Genomic DNA, 22,631 nt, shown 5'->3' on the forward strand with positions numbered 1-22,631 from the left:
TCATTTTAGTAAAAGCAACAATATTGGGCTGATAGTGATTTATGTAATTTTTAAGGAAAATTACTTTTAATTAAAGTGAATAATAGAATAATTTTTAGTATGTTCTCTCTTCATCTGCAGTACTTTATTTAAAATACAAATATATTCCAGACTAGTGAAATAAGTAGTGCCACATTGGATGAAATCAGGTTTGCTTTCTTAGTTTATCCTTATTGCTTTATAATTATCCTTGTAACGTGTTGCAACATATGTGAAATACCTTAGTTTTGTAACTATTGCTATGTGCTTATTAACTTCCCTGAAACATTGTAATAATGTTTACTTAGACCATACATTTAAAAAATTGCTAAAATGTTCAAATTATACATTACCTGTAACCCCCACAACGGCAAGCTTCTGTTCACCCAAATGATAGGAGACCTGTCAGCTCACAATAACAAAATAAAATTTATATTAAACAAAAGCTATTTGATAAGCTTGATCCAAGCCCAGCGAAGTCAATAGAAAGAGTCTTGCTGACTTCAATGAGGTTTGAATCAGCCCTCTATTTTTTTATATAAATACAATGCAATTGATTAAATATATAAAAGCAAGACAGTTGGGAGAAATAACCATATACAGTAGTTATGGCTAATTATTTTCCTATAATCATTTTTTTCAGGGGGCAGCTATCCATTTACTATCTTTAGACCAGCTGTATACTTCAGAATTAATCTAATGTTCATCAAAATCAATACAACTCTTTTATTACCTTTGGTGGACACTAGGCTAAGTTCTTTAGAGATAAATCATTCATGTATTTTAAGGAGGCAGAGGAAAACCACATGTTATTTAGCCTTCATTCATACACAGAACTACTATTAAGTCAATAGCATTTCTTCATCTGTATTAAGGACAGTCCTTTCTATAATTCTTTGTACTAAAAAATTCCAGTAATTTAAAAAACTGGGACTCACCAATTAATCTTTTCAGGTGTATAGTTTTGACTTGAACAACCCCAGTTTAATTCCTTGCTGCCAGAAGTTAGCATATCCACATGAAATGTCCATTTACAATAACAGGACAATTGAAGGGGGTAGAAGGAGAAAAACAAGAATCATTATTAGCTTGTTAATACTATTCTACAAAATATGTCAAGTACTAGGTAGGACAACTAAATGAACTTAGGCACTGAGGTGCAGATATTCTAACATAGAAATATAAAAAATGTGGGAATCAAAAATGTAATATTTTTCAAAGTATGTAATGAGCATGAAGTAAACACCAGAATTCCAGAGGAACCACTAATTCTGCAACAGAGGCCATAGAAAGATGGGAGCACTGAGAGCACTAAAAGGTTCTGTCGTCATAATCCCAAAAAATCAGGCATATACTACAGTTCCTCTTACAGAAGACATATTATTAACTTCCGATTCTATAGGGAAAGATTTAATGGCATCTAAAAAAATCTACTGTGCATATCTTATGTGATTGTATTTTGTATTGATAAAAACATAAGAAAATAAAGACTGTCATACTGGGTTCGCCCAATGGTCCGTGTAGCCCAGTATCCTGTTTCTGACAGTAGCAAGAGTGGATGTTTTAGAGAAGGGACATATAAACAGGGTACATCTAAAATAATCTGTCCTCTGTTATATCCTTCTTAGTCAGAGGATGCATCCCTGTCTATTTCGCTTAATAACTGTTAGTGGATCTGTCATCCATGAATTTGCTTAGTCCCTTTTTGAACCTGGCTAGCTATTTACCTTTACAGCCTCCCATGGTAACAATGTGAACAACCTCTTGTGTAAAGGAGTTCCACAAGTTAAATGAGCTGCATAAAAACTAATTTTTGTATGTTAGTTTTAAACCTTTCTCTCGATAATTTCAGTGAATGTCCCCTAGTTATTGTATTCTGGGACTTAATAAGTAATGCTTCTCTTTTCACTTTGTCCATACCCTTCCTGATGATGATCTTCTTCTCCTCCTCCTTTCCTCACTTGTCCCATCTGAACAGACTCACTGTTGCAGGTCTTGGATCTTCACCAGCTTCGATCATATGTATTTTCCTTTTTCAACTCCTTCTCTCTCATTTTCCTCTCCACTATATCTCTTCATCTCATATTTATCTCCTCTTCTCCTTCTCCCTGGTAATGCCATTCTGATAGCTTCTTTTCTCATGTATTCTTGAAGACTCCTTTGAACATGCTCATATCATGCCAGTCTTCTCTCCTGTACTTTCTTAGGCCCTGCCACTACATTCACTGATCCTCTGATGTACGTATTCCTCATTTTATCCAGGTTTGTCATTCCACACATCCACTGGAGCATTCTCATCTGTCTCAAGTTCACTTTCCTTTCTTGAGTTTTCTTTGGGGGCCATGTCTCCACTCCATGCAATAGCACTGGATGCACACGTCTTGTAGTCTTTCCCCTTCAGCTTCACTGATATTCTCCTATTGCATAATATTCCTATTGCCAATTAATTTCCTGTTTGTCCATCCTGCTGTTATTCAATGGTTCAGCTCATCTAAGTCTACATTCTGCTGAATGGCTGACCCCAGATACCTGCACTTGTCAACTTTCTGAACATGTTTCCTATAAATTATCACATTTCCAACATCAGGTACCTCAGAGAAATCACAGTGTGTATATTCTGTTTTGCATCAATTAATCTGCATCCCTCTTCCCTCTAGCACTTCTTTCCATTGGTCCAATCCAGCTTGCACTTCCTATTGTCTCTCTTGAACCACCCCTCACATTTCCAGTATGTGTCCTTGATGATTCTGACATATGTTTCCAGGACCTCCTTAACTCCTAGGCACTCCCATATGTTCCCCTGGGTACATGATCATAGGCTTTCTCCAGGTCAATAAAAATTAAATGGATATCTTTATAACTTTCCCTGCATTTCTTCATCATCTGTCTTATTGCAAAAACCAGATCCAAGGTACTTTCCCTTGGCATGAATCCATACTGGCCTTCTCCAATGACTACCTCTGTCCTTAATGATTCTCCACCACTCATTTCCATACCTTCAAAGTGACTCCCCAGTAGTTGCCACAATTCTGGACATCATCTTTCTGCTTGAATATTGCCACCAGAACACTCCTGTTTCATTGATTTGGCATCTTCTCTGTGGCAAATATTGCTTTAAACATCTCCCATAGTATATTGATTCCTTCTTCCCCACAAGACCTTCCAAAATTCCATTGGTATATCATCAGGTCCTGTTGCTTTTCCATTCTTCATTTTGTTCAATGCTCTTTTCACCTCCATTCTGCTGATGTCAGTCACCATGCCTTGATTTTCTGTGGCACTTGCTTGCAAACTTCTTGGGTTCTCTTTGTTCATCAGGTTTTCAAAATATTTTTTCCACCTGTCCTTAATCTCTTCTTCATTCATCAACAGTATGCCAAATTCATCTTTGATCATCATATCTTTGCACCACATCCCTTGTCAATCTCTCTCTTCTTCTAACAATCCTGTACAATTCCTTCTGCCCTCTTGTTTCTAGCCCTCAGTAGAAATCATCCATTGCAGTGTTTTTGGCCTTAGCATCAGTCCTCTTCCTCTTCATTTTATATGCTTCAAATTCCAGAGGGTCCCCTGTATTTTTCCATTTCTTACATTTCTTCTTCTACCTTACCACTTCCTTGACCTCTCATTCCACCATCAGGTTTCTTTCCCAACAGGCATCTTTCCAAATGACACTCAGCAAATTTCTTTTCCCACTTTCCTGATCTTATCTGCTGCCTCTTGCCACCAACTTTCAGTGTCTTCTATTTCTCCAGTTTATATTTCTTCCAACACTTCTGCTCTGAAGGCCTCTTTGATTTCATTGTCATTGCCATACCCTTCATGATTTTATAGGTCATAACTCCACTGAGCCTTCTTCTTTCCAAATTGAATAGTCAAGCTTTTATAATTTCTCCTGGTATGGCAGTTGCTCCATACCCTGATCATCTTGGTTGCCCTTTTCTGTACCTTTTCTAATTCTATGACATCCTTTTTGAGATGCAGACACCAAAATTCACATAGTATTAAAGATTCATAGATTGGAAGGGGCTGGAAGGGACCTTGCAAGATTATTGGGTCCAGCCTCCCTGCACTAGGCAGGAAAGTCAACTGGGGTCAGGTGACCATCAGTCTCCTTTTGAAGATTTCCAAAGTAGGTGATTGGACCACTTCTGAAGGGAATTTATTCCTCAGTCTCAACACCCTGACTGTGAAGAAGTTTTTCCTAGTGGTAAGCCTGAAGTCGTCTTCCAGGAGTTTGTGGCCATTACTCCTGGTTTTCTCCAAGCATACCCTGATGAACACTTGTTTGCCAAGCCCTTGATGTATTCCCCTGATATAGCAGTAAGCTGCTACCAAGTCCCCTCTCAGCCTTCTCTTTTTTAGGCTGAAGAGACCCAAGTCCCTTAGTCTTTCCTCGTATGGCTTGCCTTGAAAGTCCCTGATTATATGGCTCTTTTCTGGACTCTCTCACATTTTTCCACTTCCTTGGTGAAGTGCAGTGCCCAGAGCTGGACGAAGTACTCAGGCTGTGGTCTCACCAGTGCTGAGTAAAGTGGAAGAATTACTTCCTTGGTTTTGCTTGAGATGCATCGGTTGATGCATGCCAGAGTATTGTTTGCCCTGTTGACTACCGCATCACACTGATGGCTAATGTTCATACTATGATCTATTATTACCCTTAGGCCCCTTTCAATCGTGGTGCTAGTCAGTTTGGCACCACCAAGCCTGTAAGTGTGTTAGATATTGTTTATCCCCAGATGAACCATTTTACACTTCTCAATGTTGAACTTCATCTGGTTCTGATCTGCCCAACTTGTCAGCTTGTCTAGGCCTGCCTGTATCTGCAGCCTATTTTCAAGCATGACCATGCTCCCCCATAACTTGGTATCCTCTGCAAACTTGGCCAATGATAACCATGTCCCGTGCACACACGGCCTCTGTCAGTTCTCAAGAAAATTCCAGATTGAACTCCTCCTCTTGGTTTGGTGGTCTGTAGCATACATCTACAGCTAGGTCTCTCTCACCATGTCCACCCCTGTAGTTTGACCCAGACAGTTTGGAGCCACTCTTCTCTGGAGCCAATGTCAGCCTCCAAGGAGATGCAGGTGTATTATGAATTTGTATACTGGCATGATGATATTTTTCCACTGTGCTTTCAATTCCCTTCTTAATGTTGTATTAACTATCACTATTAACCAATGCTGTATTAACTATTTTGGTTACCACCTCATATTGAAATTATGTTTTTACAGAATTAGCCAAGGTCTGTTTTCTGAGTTGTTAAAGCTACTTTGGAATCTACTGCTATATACATATGGTTGGTATTATTTTTCCCCCATGTGCTTTACCTTGTACCTATCAACATTAAGGTTCATCTGACATTTTTTGCCCACTCACTTAGCTTGGAGACATATATCTGAAGCCCCTCCATCAGTTTGGGATTTGACTACTCAAAATAATTTAGTAGCATCTGCAAATTTGAAGATTTTACTGTGAGTCCCTATTCCCAGGTCATTGATGAAAATGTTGAACAACATTGGGCCAAGCACAGATCCTTGCAGGACTTTTACTTCTGACCTCCATCTATCCTAAGTAGTTACCATTTAGCTGTACACATCGCTTCCTATCTTTTAACCAGCTCTCAGTCCAGGAAAGAACCTTTCCTCCAATAATTTGACAACTCTCTTTTTTTTAAGCCTATAAAAATGTTGTTGAAAGATTTTTGAAAGTCCAGATATATTATGTCAACTGGATGTCCCATGTCCAAATGCTTAACACCCACAAAAAACTCCAGCAGATTTGTGAGGTGAGATTTCCTTTTACAAAAAATATGATGGTTATTCCCCAGAAGTTTATATTTGTCTATGTAACTTCCAATTTTATTCTTTAATATATGTTCTGCTGACTCGCCTGGGATGGAAGTGAGAGTCATTGGTCTGTATTTCCCAGAATTGTCTCTGGAGCCCTTTCTGAAGATAGTTTTATGTTGGCAACCCACCAGTCTTCTGGAACAGAGGCCATTTGTAATAGTAGGTTACATACTCTTGCCAACAGTTCTACAATTTCACATTTGAGTTCATTCAGAACTCTCCCTTGAAAGCCATCCAGCCCCAGACAATTTACTAGTATTTAATTTAGCAAATTGTTCTAAAACTTCTTCTATTGTCATTTCTATGTAATCCAACTCTTGAGACCTATCTGCTGGGAAGAACCGATCCAATTTGAGAATTCCTCCAGTATCTTCTTCAGTAAAACTTATGCAAATAATTCATTTAGATTCTCACTATAGCCCTATCATCCTTGAGTGCACCTTTTACACCTTGGTCATTGAAAGGTCCCACCAATTCTCTCGCTGGCTTCTTGCTTCTATTGTATTAAAAAAACCCACAGCCCTTTTACTATCAACTTTAGAAAACTTAGCAAAACACTTTTCAAATTGTGTTTTGGCCTGCCATATTTCAGTTTTATATTTGACCAGTGGACTACTTGTACTTTTCCCCCCAGTAGCACACGTGGAAGGCTAGTAGTAAGTTCTGGGACACAGTAGATGTATCTACATGAGATGCTGCATTTCCATAGAGATGAACTACAGCAACATTGCTTATCACTATGGTGATGTAGCATTGGCAGGCATGAAATGTGACATCAGTGCTACTGCTCAGTAGGAAGGAGCTACTGCACAGTAGAGCTGGAAATGACCCAAGCAGGACTGCATAATAATGACAGTTACTGTGCAGACATTTAGTACAGGCAGTCCTTGGACTTACGACACATTTGGTTCCTGAAAACTGCATCTTAAGTCAAAATGTTGTAACTTGGAACCAATCTTCTCATAAGAAACTATGTTATAAATAGGGGATTCATTCCTGAACCAAGTCCTGATGGCCTATTTTCACCAAAAATAGCCCAGAATTTTGTACTCAGTTAATTATAGATGAGTAATATAGCAACATTAATGTAATGATATTGTAAATAGCAATCATATTGATTTGGAAGGACTTCTTTAAGGTGACTTCTCTGGACTTTCTGAAAGGCTCTTGTTTGGACTTTTTGAAGGGGTCTTGGCTGGAATCTTCTCAGGAGTCCTGGCTGCAGGTTTTTCTGGAGTCTTGTCTGCTATCTTAAAGGAAGTGTCCAAGGAAGTTGGACAGAGGTGGAAATGAGCGATGCAGCAAACTTGTTTGCTGGCGTGATGTTACATCAGATCAAGTGTTGTAAAGTTCAAACAGATGTCAGAAAGTCAAATCAGGGTCTCAATTTAGAAATGTTATAAGTGCAAAAAGTTGTAACTCGAAATGTTGTAAGTCGAGGACTGCCTGTACTTGCGTTAGCAAATAACAACTGCACAGTTGTAGGTGTGCCCAGTGTGTAGATATGGTCTTAAAAAAAAACCCAGCACGTCTAAGAGTAAGACTTTGGTACTCTAAGCCCTGATCCAAGGTTACTTCACATGGGCAGAACCCCATATTGACATCAGTAAGGTTCCATGTAGGCATAAAAGTCCATCTTCTTGGAAGAGAAGTTAGAATTCAGGGCCTTAGTGAGCTAACGTAAGTGAATCTTCTGTGAGATTTCTACGGGGGAGGAAGCCAGATAAATGTTTAATAGGGACAGAACATGCTAAACTGTGTGTTGAAATACATTTAGGAAAATGCAATGCAATGATATAGAGTGCAGGGACAAACACAGTCTCTGCCTGGTTAATTATTAAGCATCTAAAGTAAAGGAACATACTGTTTGGGGAAAGCTTGGGGAATTACCATAGCTTGTAACCGGCAAATAAACCACTGTATTTAAGTACAAAGGTATCAAAGGCTACCTCAGATAACAGTCAGTTCTGGGTCATTAGTGCTTATCTTAGTTTTTAACCTGCCCTGCATATCCAGAAGTAAGCTTGTGTACTCTTTAATATGTGCTTATTTTGGCTCACTGCTTCATTAGGAGATTTTAAAATAAAGTAATGCCAGCAGCCTCATTGTACCACAAATGATCATTAATATGAAAGCATCTTAGTATTTATATATTTTTTTGTACTAGACAATTGCATTAATTTAGTCTGGTTTCTGGCCCCATGCAGCCCTCTTGGATTTCTGTTTTACGATGTTTATGAAAGAACTGGCACCAGATGGATAATTTATTCGAAGCCATAAACACAAGATCATTGCTTTAATTTCTATAAAAGCCCTTGTTTCTGCTTTCCTAACTACGATTATTTATATTGTATATATTTTCCAGTAGTTGTGTTTTAGAAAGCATAATATATGTAAAGCACTGGATTAGAGATGTAAAATTTCTGGAAATTTTGAAGCCATGGGGGAAAAAAATGTGTTCTCCCGTCCACCACCACAACCTTTTTTGGTGAGGGGAAATGGAAATTTGTGGAAAAATTGAAATATATGCAATATTTATTTTCTGACCTATCTACATTTACTTTACTACTTTAAAAACATAAAATATATTATAACTTAATTACCATTTAAAATTGTAATGTTTGGTATATTTATCAAATGTAAAAGTATAAATGCCTTTTTATTAGTTGAATAAACCTAATTCTTTAATTGTTTTAAATGAATGTTACAGATTGAGCTACAAGCTGCTGCACCCTAAGGTACTTAAGCGTATCTAATTTTTGCCAGTTCATGAGAACTAGTAAAAAATAAAAGTTGAAAATAGAAACCATCAACACTTTAGTAAACAAAAGGATGTTTTTATTATCTAGACTTAGAAAGTCCCTTCCATACAGTCAGCAATCTCCAAAAACAGAAGAAACTCTTATTTTTAGAAAAATTGCTCAGAAAAAAACATCCTTCCAAGGCTGGAGACAAAATTTGGCACATGAAACCAATATATCATTTAAACAATCAAATATATCCTTGAAAATATTAGCACCACAAGTTTCTTTGTCTAATGAAAGTCAGACTCAGTTTCTGGAACATTAATATTTTCTGATTCTGAATTTGAACCAACCTTTTTTATCTTCATGGACTTCAGAAAACTGAAAATTTGCATGGATTGAAACAAGGTCCTGTACTTTTTCACAGGTTAGTTTATTTCTTGATTTCCTGTGTATCTTTCCAAACATAGACCAATTTGTTTCACAAGCTGCAGAAGATGAAGGAATCTGAAGCAGACGAGAAGCAAGTTGAGTCAGAGGTTGTGTTGTACAAAGGCCTTGCCACCATGTTGCAGGAGGAATATGCTTGGCAGAGTCCCAGATTGCACTCCTGGACCAAATACCTGACCACGTTCTGTATTCTGCAACATTTGCAAGTATCTTGCCACATCATTTCCTAAGTGTGTTGCTTATTTTGTAGTTCAGTCAAAAGCAGTAACAACACTATCATCACTAACTTTTCTATCTTTGAATCTTGGATCCAAAAGATTTACAGCAGCACGAATTGGCTGGCAACAAAATTCCTCCCACCTCTGAATGAAAGCTTTCACTTTTCCTTCTTCCGTACTCGTAAGTGGAGCTATACTTACACTGTCAAAGCAGTTGATTTTATCTGGGCCGCTAGGTAAGGAATGTCTGACAAAAATGCACTGTCTGATTCAGATGCAGTGATTGCTGAAGAAATTGGCTTTAGAATCTTCAGGGAGTTCTGCAGCTCAGCCCAGAAGACATCCTCATGAAGTATAGTGTTCCTTGTGCTTCGGACTATTTTAAGGTCTTCAGTTATCACTGTTTCTTGAAGAGCTTCTTTGTGTTTTAGTAAACTTTCAAATGAGATCACCATCCCACCCCATATAGTTTTACTACAAAGTTTGAATGTCACAATTTTCTTCTCATTTTTTTTTCTTCCTGCTTCTTAATGATTGCAGCTGCAATATGAGTAGATTTTACATATTTTATAACTTCTTTTGCTCTGTTATAAATCTTTTGCAGTGTGTCCAACTTCATAAAATCATTAAGAAGCAAGTTTAGGCCATGGAAAGCACATCCTATTGCAGTAAAATGTGGGTATTTGTCCATCATGATCTCCCATGCTTTCATATTGCTTGCATCGTCAGTAAGCAAATAAGATACTCTACCACTCCCAATCTTCTGTAAGACTTCAGGTATTATACTACTGATATACTCTGCAGTATGTCTATTCCTTCCTGTTTCAGCGCTTTTATGAAAAACTGGTTGGGGTGTTGTTATCACAAAATTTATGATTCCTTCTTCCTGTATATTTGTTTACCCATCAGTAAGTATTGCAAGAGTGCTTCGTTGATTTTTTTTTGCGCAGATTGCATAACACATTCATATTCTGACTCTATAAGAGGCTTCTTTAAAGAACGTCTGCTGGGCAAATGGTATGATCATCTTAATAATTTAAATGTTGCCTGCCAATGTGCGTTTTCAGTGATTGATAATGGTGTCCCAGAAGCAGATCTTGCTTTTGTAAGAGCTTGCTTGTTTTTTCTTGCTTTTCAGGTGTCATCTTGTCTGCATATGAAGTTATTGGGATCTTTTGGATACTGTTGGTTGAGATATCTGTTTACCTGATAGTGTTGACTGGGCAACACTTTGTGATATCAATGAACATTTACAAGTGCTACTTTTTATTCTGCAGGACATTTCATACATGCAAGAATGTATTTGGTCATCCTGGAAGGATTTGGAAATGTATATTTAATATGACAGTATTTGCAAAACATAGGGTTTGTTTGGAGTTTTTTTTCAGAATGACTTGCAGTTGCAGTGTGGAAATGCTTCCATATGTTAGAAGATGGTCGCACCATGTTGCTGAGAGGGGAAAAAAAGAAATAAGTAATTTAATAGCTACGTTACATATATAAACACTAAGCTGAAGTATGTGAAAAATGTAGTAATTGATGGAGGGCAGTCCTACTCAGCAAGATAACTATGAACCACTCCATCCCTCAGACCTTACCTCACTGCTAGGGTAAGAGTAGAGAATGATTTGCTCAGAAAGCAAATTGGTAAGATTGGTAAGAACTCCATTATGAATTACATAAATTACGAAAATATATTAACTGAAAATATAGTTTAATATACCAAACTCAAAGAAATTGAAACTTTTACCTTTCATCAAACAAGAAGTCTACTTTCAGTTCCTTTGTGTTGCTAGATGCAGTCTGTTAGATACTTCTGTGGATCTCAAGTTCACAGGGTCCAGGAGGCAGTGATTACATTCCAGCACCAAAATGTTTAGGTTTCTTTTACAGTCCTTTGAAGGGAGAGGTGACCAGGTTGAGGGGCTGAGTCAGGACTCAGGAGGAGGACACGCTACTCTATCTCCACCAAACTCTAGATCAAATGTCGCTAGAGGAAGGCAGGCTGCAGGCAGTGCAGAAATACACAACCAAAGAAGGCCCTGGGTCCTTCCTTCCTCCTCCTGTGCAGATGACAGTGCCCTCTCGAGTAAGAATTGCATCTTGGATTTGAGAGTTGTAGCATGTCTACTATATAAAGGAATTGTAATAATCCTAATACTGTATACTGTCTTACATAAAACATCTTAATATTATATAGTTATTAGAAATCATGTTGAGGGAGTAAAAGGCAGCTGTAATAAACAGTATTTGAAAACCTTGTCTTAAAAAACATTTCATTCATCACTCTAAAAGAAAATATGTCATAAGAGGTTTTGTTAAGTTTTCCCCTAAATGTCCAATTTTTCCATTGGAAAAAAGGAGAAAAGTTCTTGAAAAATAAGGGGGAAATGGTTTTTTTCCTAAATTTTCCTGTTTTTTTGGGGGGGGCCTTCACATCTCTACACTGGATGCAAATTAAATTTGTTTTGTATCGTTATAATACCTGATAAAGTATTGTCTTCTATCCACATTTCTCATGTGTCCTAATTTAGAGATATCTCCCTGGTTTCACATTGCAAATTCTTCACAGCTCCTAAACTTGTGCTATTCATATAAACACAGCAGCTGCATTATAATGTGTTTTATTAAACCTTATTCAAACGATGCAGAATTAATTGTTTTAGAGTCATGTAGGAAGTGTTCCTTAGGGGTTTCATCAATGTTTAGAAACAAATAAATTACATCACTTAGCAAAATTACTGACAGGATCAAATTAACTATATTATGTGAAATGACAGATAGTGAAATGTATGATATAGCTCTACATTGTCCATTAATATCATGTTCAGGGAATAGCAATCAACAGAAGCTGGTGCTGATTGCACGGGACATGTGAGGCATCTTTTCCCTTCCCAGGAAGCTACCATGACTTTTGGGGTCTTTATTAACAGTGAGGGATTCAAGTGGGCTAGAAATCTTGCAGAGTTGGAAGGAAAAAGCAGTGAAGAGGGATTATTTTATTCACATTTATAATAATCTGAAGTAATAAATTCCCTGTAACTGAAAAGGTATCAGCAAAAATCAAACCTCATTCTGCAAGCTTTGAAACAATGCAGTTACCAGAAAAAGAGTGTATAGAGCTTGTTACACCTTACTATGTAAGCTGCACAAACATTGACTGGTATCAGTACTAGCTCAAGTTTGGAACAGTCACATGTTCAGGCCAGCAAGGGCCTAAAAGACTAAAATGAAGCCTCCCCCTCTTCTAGGCTTCACCCCTGCCCCTGGGGCTCACCCAGTTCCCCCGTGCCCCCAGGGCATTACTTAGTTGTGGCTGCCTGTACTGTGTCCCCCAAGGAAGCAGGCAGGGAAGGGTTAACCTGCTCGCCCAGCTGCTGCTGTTGCCAGGCTAGTACACTTCTGGCCCAGAGAACAACAGCAGCAATGGAGGATGTCAGGTATGCAGGTTTACTCTTTCCTGCCTGCTGCCTGGGACAGACTGGGGGCTGGGTGGTAGTGGACCCAGAGCAGGGGCCAGGCCAGGGGCTCCTGACAGCTAGAGTTGCTACAGGACCTGCTCCCAGGCCGAGGCAGGGGCCTGCTGCTGGGCAACAGGGAGAGTACAGGGCTAGGGTCAGTGGCTAGACAGTGGCAACTGCCACAGTCAGAATGGTGTCCAGCACCCAGAGATCATCATCCGTAGCCTACATTGCCTGACCCAGGATGGTCACGCAGCACCTGGAGCTGCTCGCCTGGAACTCCTGGTCACCAGTCCTCTGAGACTGCCAGCAACCACTGGAGGAAGATGGTGCAGTCCATTGTGAACCTCTCGTGGAGTTGACATATCCACAGTTCTCTGGAGGCCACATCCCCACTATAAAGTGTGTCGTTTCCCCAATGCCCAGCTGCAGACCCTATAGAGCCACAAGACAGAAGCTTTTGGTGATAGCTTGCAACATTTTAGAGATAAGATGCTCTGTACTAATGGCCATGCGCTGCCCAGTCTCAGATTGAGAGTCAGCCATGCATGGGTATCTAGAGACTAAGATAAATTGGCCAGGCAAGCTTGGGCCCAGGCAGCCACTGGCTGAGCTGCCTATCCCTGCATGCTACCCTGGGGCCGGTGAACTGCTGGGAGCTGGCCACAGACAGCCTGCTTCCCCTACCCCGTCCCCAAGTCAGGACAGGCCAGGCTTCTCACAGCACCTGCTGCCATGGTTCCAAACCATGCTGACCCCCCTTCTCCCCCTGCAGGCCAACTAATCTGCTGTGCTGTTCCCTAGCCCATGGCACCCAGGCTCAGGAGGCATGGGGCTCCCAGACAACTGGGACAAGACGCTTTCTGTGCCCCCCACCCTCCTCTTTGGGAGTCTCTCCAGGGAGGCACCCATCCCCCACTCCACCTCCGCTGTCACCTGAGTGTGCCCCTGCTGTGCACGTTCCAGGTGGTGTGTGGTGAGCTGTTTGTGTGGACTGAGGGGTTCCTGGCCCACTACACCCTGCTACTGTTGATTCTTATAGTACCCTGGGTGGACCTGCACTCCTGGTATGGGATTGTGATCTATGATGGCATGGGGGAGCAAGCCTGGGCTGTCCCACCACCTCTGCTACTCTCTGGAAGGCTACCTGTGGCTGTGCTATGTGTTCCTGCCCCCCACTGCTGAGGAGGACATCACCACAACTGTACGTGTATTCCTTGGCATATGAGAGGCTCATACTAGCTTAGCTGTGGGGACACAGACTGCTCAAAAAAGTTTGGCACTGTGTCCTGCCTCTGCATGCTGTGGGGGCGGGGGGGAACTCAGGGTCAGGGAGTGTGGGTAGGTCAGGTGGGGAAGGGAGGCAGAGACAGGGTCTGGGGTGGGGAAAGCCCTCCCCCCGACTCCGCATGGGGCTTACCATGTGGTCAGGGCTGGCATGGATGGTGGCTCAGAGCGGTCCTCCCTGTCAGTGACATTGTGAGGCTGTGGCCAATGTCTTTAGCCCACAGTTTGTGGCATCCAGGCATCTGGTTGGAGCCACCCTCACCTCTCACAGGGAGAAGATGGTGCTGCTGGAGGTTGGCAGTATTATGGCTGGCAATGCCTCATGCCTGGCCCTGGGATTCAGAGCTAGCAAAGGAGGCTCTGGCCAAGGGTCCATGGGCCGCTAGTGGGAACTGCAGCCAGGTAACTGGGTGGGATAAGCTGCTAGGCACCCAATGGGCCCTCCCCCAGTGATGTGTCACTGGGGGGCCAGGCTGGGGCAGGGATTTGGGCAGGCTGCACGTTCTGGTGTATATTTCAAAGCTATGGGCTGAGTCCCAGGGCACAAGAATGGCATCCAGTTGTAGCATAAAAGGTATGGACTTGTGAGCAAGACTGGACCAACAATTGTGGTTAAGTCACGGTTACCCACTGCCCATAAGACCTTGAGCTTTATGCAACACTGCTCACTGGTTGTGCCCCTGCTCCCGCATCTGACCTGACAGTACCTTATAAATATGTACATTGGACCAGCCTCCCAGCTTAAACTGGTGCTGCACCTCTGCATTAATCCACAATACCATGAGGTTGCCAGTCTCCTCCCTGGTCCAATTCAGGACCCAGGTAGAGGGCATGGGCATGTCTGTGGACAGGGAAGAGGCCATGGTGGGTCTTGCATCAGCTCTCTGGGCCCCTGTGCAGTTGTCCCTGAGCTGCCAGGTCTAGACAGCTGCCTACAGTGCTCAGCAGTGGGCCATGGCATGAGACAGTCAGCCAAATGGCAGAGGGCATGACTCACAACACCTGCAAGCACAGGACAAGCTGCTGCGGGTATGCTGCAAGAAGGTGGCATTGGCCCTGCTGGCCAGAGGCTGCCTGCAGGTAACCTTTGGGCCTGGCAGGCCTGGTCAGAGTCTGAAGCAGTCTTCAGCACCCTGCAGGTCTGGATGGCACTCTTCTGGCAGCCACATAGTGGGGAGGTGCTAGGCAGCAGTGCTGGGGTCCTGAGAGGTAGGCACAGCTAGGCTGTGGCCTGCCCAGGGGGACACAGGGGCCTGCAGTGCCCTCAGACTTCCTGTCTGTACATCCCAAGGCTCAAAATATCTGCAAGCTTTTATAGCCTGACAACAGGGGCTGCCATAGAGGCATCCCAGCCCTGGGTTAGGATAGGCTTCTAGCCTGCGGCCCTGGGGCTGGCCTCAGGCCGGCCCCTTAGTGGCTAGGCAGACCCAGGGGCAAACTCATCTGCACTATAAACTTTGAAAAATAATATTTTCTTTTTTCCCATTGTTCATCTGCATAATGCATCTGTTCTTATGCATAACTGAGTTCCAGCCTATTTTCTTTAAGTAATTTTCCATTCTTTCAGATGCTCTTCTTAAAATATATAGCATTTCTATAAATGTGCATTATAAAAGACTCATCACTATTTCATATTCTAGGTTCTCCTGTATTTTAACCTTAGCACACATAGCTGCTTCCAATAATAAAGCAAAATAATCCTTCTAGTTGTCAGCTGCTTAAAGCACTGCCAAAAGGCCTGTGTCTATCACACTTCTTCCCAGAGAATAGAATCTTTGCTCATGAATCTTCCTTTTCACAATGCCAGTGTAACAGAATTAGACCTTATGGAAGCAATAATTAATGAATAACAATAGTGACATGCATTCATATTTAGCATTGGAAAGTTTAACTGTGTAAGATATTTTTAAAAGGGCAGAAAGTGAGATTCATAAATTTGAAACCAGCTTGAATTATTAAATGTCAAATGAAACAGGAGTAGAGCAATGCACGATTGAATAAAATATAGTATTTTTGTATCTAGAGTTTTTATTTTTTTTATTTTGCATGACTTCACTTAAAAGAGAGAAGAAGAGAGTATTCAACTACCAGGAGTATGTATAATTCAGTATTTCCAAGTTCAAGTACTCAAAAATCATGTGTCAGGCCAACAAAATATAATGGGATTTGAAGAAAGAACAATACAGCTTATGCCTTCTGCCTTTTACAGTACTTTGGATGGCATTCTCAAACTCTTCTTGAGAAGCATGAGGGGTAGTTTGTTTGTTTTAAAAATGCATATTTTAGATAAAAGATGAAAGAGCCAATTAGATATTTTGATGAAAGATTTAACTCTCAGGTGACTACTGGGCACTTCTAATATTCTGAGATTCACAACAGAATCATAACAGCTGGTGACACTGCTAACCAAGGGTCATGTGTGGTTAGCATATTAGCCCTTAAATATGTGGCAAGAACCACCAGTTTGTCCATCTAAACTGAGGGCTGAAATTGGTCATGCAGCAATGTACATGTTCTGTGGAAGAGTACATGCAAGTGGTGAGTGAACTGCACCATTGATTACTTGAGTATGGGTAATTAGGCACTGGAAGAAACAGCTGAAATACTTTTGGGGGCACCAGGAGTAAGTTTCCATCCAGGGCTTCTAAGCATGTAGGAAAGTAACTGCATTTTTGAAGGATTTTGAATCACTGCAACTGGAGCAGCTTCTCAGCACATTCAGAGCTCCTCTATATTACTGTCCAGCAGGGGTGTGTGAAGTGGGCCCTATTCAATCTGGATTCAGATTTGGCCTGAATCAGGGACGGGGATTCAATTAATTGTTTAGGATCAGTGTTCCTGATTTGATTCAGCTGAATCTGAATCTGCAGATTTGATGCTGATTTGGAGAATCAGGGATTCAAACATAGACAAAGTTTTAAAAGTTTTTTCTACATACCTTGAGGTACCAGAGCGGCTTGTGAATGCTGTGATGCTGGGGTGGATGCAGCATCCCACAGGAGTGTGGGCGGCTCTCCATGTGCATGGCAGTGAATCCAGCAGTGGACTAGAAATAGTTCTGGTCCACTTCTGGGTCCACCAAGGAGTGTTCTGGGAGGGGGGAGGCACTCCCATGCCCCGCCCTTGTCTCAGCGACTGGCCACAGGAGGACCCTGGGTGCCCACCCCCCAGACTCAGGAGGCAACGGTCACTGAGCTGGTGGGAGCATGGGGATGGGCCCAACACACTCCCCAGTGGACCCAGAAGTGGACCAGAAGTGCTTCTTGTCCACTTCCAGGTCTGCTGCCGAGCACGCTGGGGAGTCCCCCAAGTCCTGTGGGACCCGCCATGTGCCCCAGCATTGCAGCATTCCTGAGCTGCCTGATACCTAGAGGTATATAGAAAAAACATTTAAAGTTGTGTCTATGTCCAAATTGCTGAATCTTTTCAAATCTCTCTGAATTGATTGGGAGGGTTCCAATTCGATTTGGAAAGATTAAAGGGTCCTCTGATTCAATTCAGATTCAGAAATTCAGCCATCTAATCGAGCTGAATCTCTGCTGAATCAAATTAGGGACCAAAGCTTCACACAGCCCTATTGTCCAGTTTAGAAGAACTGTATGACTGATGCCTCCTTCTGCCAGGCAGCCACTGCTTTCAAGGGAGAATATCAGCATCTTCTGCTTGTCTTCCCACCTCACATTTTTTTTCTTCTTAATCTGTCAATCACTTTCCTGCTTTCTTTTAAAATTCTGGATGAACAAGATGAGGATCCAGCTATGTTTGGGGGTTTTTTAAAATGTATTATCACTATATGTGTCAGACATGATTTTTTATGCAGCAATGAGAATAAACCGAGGTATTTGCACTGCTGCATCATTACACTATTCTAGTATGTGAACAAATATAGAGTATAATATAATATTAGGAGTATGTTACAAAAAAGGTTTTGTTTGAAGACAAGCCAAATCCTTTACAGTTATATACTTGAATCCTTCTTGAGGATATAAGATTAGTTTTGTGATTCATGCTCTACCTATAAAACTGAAATTAAATACCTATTGGCAGAACAATAAAAATGTTTAAACCTAATTGTTCTATTCATACAATTTGAGAAATACTTTAAAAGTTCAAATATATAGAAGAAATGTTACCATGCATATCCTTGTGTAGGATCATCCAGGAGTACTCGGATTATATATAACAAACAGCTTAATAACTTGAGAGAAAAATTGAACAATCGTATTCTGAGACCTGTTTTATAGAAGGAGAGAAAAATAATATCAGTTCATTTAGGTTTTATTCCATATTTAATGTAGAGAACTTAAAAGTAAGAAGTCATTCCCTCAGTCCTAGGCAGAATATTGGTAACGTCAAGTATTTGAATATTAGTATTTGGAAGCTTTTATGGGATCACTTCATATTAGAAATAGATGATAATTGATGAAATATCAAAATATGTTAATTTAATAGTGAATTTAATAATTAAGATCTCAAAAGATAGCAAATATGAAAAATAACATAGATTATACAACTGTAACTTTACATCCTTTAGTGTATGTACATTGAGAAAGCATTGAACCATATCAAACAGAGGGTCTGAAATAATGCTACAAAATATAATGCAGTATTTTCTTTGAACTTAGGCCTTACATAGTCAGAGTTTCTTCAAAGTAATGGGGGCTCTACACAGGTACTTAGAACTGGACCCAGCACTAATTAAAATCAATGGAACTATTGACTTAATGGTCATTGAATCAGGATTTTTACTCATTCTATGACCAGGGCCTAAGATAGGAGTGTGATTTTATCATTAAAGGAAATACAGCATTAGAATTGCACTAGTGTCAACAATTGCATCTTACTCCTGTATTTTAAAAAAGGAAAAGTGTCCAGTAATTATCCTGATAATCATTGCTGGTAGAGGTCAATTAGAAACACCATTAGCGACTGATAATAATTTGTGGACTTGTAAACTGAGGGTCAAATCCTGAATTTGGATACATGCTATTGACCCCTTGTATCCAAGGAGAGCCCCACTGACAGCTGAACACATCACGATCTAGCATGAGGTCATTGGATAACTAGAGGCCTTTATTATTGCTAACTAAGGCTCTAGTACTTCAAGCACTTGTGCATATCAGTAACCGCAAGCATATGAATAGTCCCACTGAGCTCAACAGAACTGCTTATGTCTGTTAATGTTTGCCTTATCAGGGCTTAGTTATGGATGTCGTCACCTCTGCATTTAACAGGGCACATTTAATATATTCTAAGGGTGGAAAGTCTGTCCTTCATGTTACTCAGCCCTGAAATTACCTAGAGTTCCACATAAACTGTGTTTTGGGGGGAAATTATACTTTAATTGAATATGTTATAGTTATAAATTCTGAAAATTATCCTTTCTTATACCACCTTGAAAATAGTCTAATATGTAGTCACAGAAGAAAAATCAGAAGAGTTTGTCCTTCAACTAAATGTTAGAATGTGCATTACAATATGTCTGTTACAACATTTGTAATGGAACACTGCTTGGTCCTTTAACTATGAAAGCTAAGAACTGAAGTCTAATAGATGTAATAAATGACAAAAGCTAAATGAACCTCACATGGTAAACTAATTGGGGGGGTGGTAAAAGTCCCATCCTTAATTCCTAACAATAAGAAACCACACAGCTGTTAGTAACAATTAGAATTGTGAACATTCACCTACAGACTTCTGATATCTTATCAAGCTCAGCTAGCAAAAACCTTCTAATTCCCCAGAATGGGAAAAGGACTCAGAAAAGCAACAGGAAGAAGGAATGTATCCAGAGACTGTGGATAGCATGTAGGTTTATTGTCACTGAGGCCCCTGACAGATGTTACACTTAAGACATATTTAACTGGTTAATCAGGTCTTAAGTAGTGACCTAGCCACATATTAATGCAATTAGTAGGCAACCGGTAATCCTCTGGATCATGGGATACATGCAAGAGGTGTCTGATGAATCTGCTTGTATGGAGTTCTGCAAGCATCACATCACAGCCTTTGACATATATGCCTAGGCAAGACTATGGAAGAGTGGAGGTTGCCCAAGACCCACCACCCCACCCCACTTTAGACCACTGAGACAGAATCCAAAGGCCAGACCAAGTCCAGACAGTCAGTGCCTCAATCGTTGTAGTTTCTATCAGAAAGCAACAAATAATAACTACTGCTGACTGTCTAATGCCTCAGTAAGGGTATGTTTCTATCAAAGTGAAGTCCCTTAGCCTTTCTCCAACCAAGGAGTACCCACAAAGCAGTGAGGACTAGGTTTTGGAGGCACCCTATACTCACCTTATTCCAGAGGTTGCAACATTGTGGTATTTTATAGGAGCTACCCCACCACAAGTAGCTCCACCGTGTTGCCACCAGGCCCTCCAGTCAGATGCAGTTTACAGTAATACCTGGGGGACCAATTTATGATGTGATAAACTGAGGAATAAGCCATAAAATTATCATACTAAATGTATGTAATACATTAGTGGCTGGTTTCTATCATGTCTTTAAATAAATGTGTGGCCAAGGGCTCCATGCACTCCCTCAGCTAGAGATTCTGATCAGCTGACTGGGGTTCCTATCTGTATTGCAACATAGGGAGCACAGGCAGCTGAGCTTGCTACTTGCTGGTGCAGGGGGAGCCCAGAATCATGATTCAGGGTACCCCTGGCACCAGCAATGTGGTGCAATAGGCTCTGTTACTTGATCCCACAGTCTCACTTCCTGCCATGCGTTAATGGCATGGCAGGAAGCATGATTGTTGGGATTATGCATCAGATCCTATCTCACCTTTAATTTAACATCTGTCAGTGGCCTTAGTGGACATGCTTCAGTGCTTTAGTCTTGACAGCAACTCTCACACCAAAGTCCTGGGAGGATTCCTCTGACAGTTTCACCTGTGGGACACAATCTGGTAGACATTCTTGAAGTACGTGCTGAGGAGGATGTGTAAGTGCCCCTTTTCATCTGAAAACTCAATGGTTGGACCACTCTTTGTATGCCAAGGCAGAAAATGGTTGTAATATAGCTATCTTGGAGTGTTGATAGGTATGCACCAATAACTTCTGTCTAGAGCGTGTTCACTGGTACATGCTTGTGCTCAGGGCTGTCCCTGGGGTGGGGCAGGGCTCTGCACTTTGGGGGCCCCACGGAGCCAGGCAAAGCGGCATAGCAATGCTGCGCTGCCACCAGCTTCACATCCAGCTGCTTGGCACCCCTTCCCCCCTCCAGTGAATCCACCACTAAAATCAGCACATCCGACTGCTCATCCCCCTCCGCCCTGAATCTGCCACCACCTTCCTCACATCCGGGGGCGGAGCCCACACAGGTTGATTTGCCCTTGGCCCCGCACCCTGATAGGATCATTTTGCTTGTGCTACTCTGAAGCAACTCTTTGTGCTTATTTCTACACAGGGAAATTCGGGGGGGTGTCATGCTTCACTTTGGTGCTTCTTAGTATAGCTGAGAGGCAGCGTAGATATCCTTTTAAATAGTAAGGCTCAGATCCTCAAGTATATGTATGTACTTTGCTTTCATTGTAATTAAAATTTATGTGAAAAAAAAAACTTCTTCTAAATCACTAGTTCATTAAATAGTAGCCATAGGGGAGAAAGAGAAAACCTAGCAGGCCATGGTAACAAAGAAAGATGATACTTTGACTATATGAAATACTTCCTAGATTCCACATTGACAAATACTTAAAATTCTAGCTTTTATACTGATAATATGATGTTATTCCTCTCAAAAGTACTGTTTACTGTTGTTACATGAAATTTTAACTGTGGGAGACAGGATATTTATTGATCAGTAAAACCATTCAAATCACAACTTGAAAGCTTTCTTAGGATACGCAATAGCAAGGACTTATTTGTATCAATAAAGGCAATGTTTACATAGCCTCAGATTCAGGGAAGAAACAGGCCCACTGTGCAGACTTCTCTGTTCCCCTGGGGACTTGAGTTGGTTCACTGAGCTCCAGAGAAGTCCAAATTTAGAAGTCTAAAAGTAAAAGTCCAAATTTCCCTCTAGCCTATGCCCAATATTTGTAAATGGCTGGTCCCAATGTTCTAATAAATGTCTGATTGGTTTTATTTAAATGTCTTTGTCTCACTGAAACTTAGAATTGGATTAAATTAGATGCCTTGTGGATGCTGAAGGTGTTAATGGTTTGAGCTATATATTCCTGCAAAACCAAAAACAGCAAAAAGGAGGGTTTCTTATTGCCTTTCCCTTCCCATTGTGAAATGCTGTTTCACACTGGTTTGTTACTTCTTCACTTTACTTTATGGTCTGACAAGGCTGCTTTGTTTTTATAACTTATCTAAGCATTCTAACAAAAATCCAAAAATATTACAGCAAAATAACATTCAATACATTTGGTTGCATTAATTACTGTTTCTAATATTTTAAGATAAAGCTATAATTTAGTGTATATAGAGTATTTGATATATGGTTCTTCCTTATCCTTGTGCTCTGTTTGATTGCATCTTAGTTAAACATATGAATATTCCAACTTTGCTGACCACGCTAATTGCTACATCTGCAAAAGTTCATGATACAGTCACTCAGACACAGGCTTTTGAGGCCTTCTGCTTTAGC

At 40.8% G+C, this 22,631-nt stretch overlaps 1 protein-coding gene and 1 long non-coding RNA gene across 6 annotated transcripts in view; one reads left to right on the plus strand and one right to left on the minus strand.

Moving 5' to 3' along the window:
- LOC149864166 (uncharacterized) overlaps positions 1–11,161 on the plus strand; it is a 189,696-nt gene extending 178,535 nt beyond the window's left edge. Inside the window, exon 3 of the long non-coding RNA XR_016442525.1 lies at positions 9,085–11,161. This is a non-coding gene — a long non-coding RNA (uncharacterized LOC149864166). The remainder of the gene's footprint in view (positions 1–9,084) is intronic.
- KCNT2 (potassium sodium-activated channel subfamily T member 2) overlaps positions 1–22,631 on the minus strand; it is a 353,399-nt gene that overhangs the window by 235,921 nt on the left and 94,847 nt on the right. For all 5 annotated transcript variants that reach the window (XM_090048564.1, XM_090048566.1, XM_090048565.1 and 2 more), the window contains exons 3-5: positions 18,164–18,263; positions 957–1,013; positions 372–420 (exon numbers count right to left, since the gene is read on the minus strand). In XM_090048564.1, coding sequence (XP_089904690.1) covers positions 372–420; positions 957–1,013; positions 18,164–18,263 — 206 coding nt within the window. The remainder of the gene's footprint in view (positions 1–371; positions 421–956; positions 1,014–18,163; positions 18,264–22,631) is intronic.

This window comes from Crocodylus siamensis, chromosome 5 (assembly GCF_052110815.1).
Source record: "Crocodylus siamensis isolate JL-2025a chromosome 5, ASM5211081v1, whole genome shotgun sequence".
Lineage (NCBI taxonomy): Eukaryota > Metazoa > Chordata > Crocodylia > Crocodylidae > Crocodylus > Crocodylus siamensis.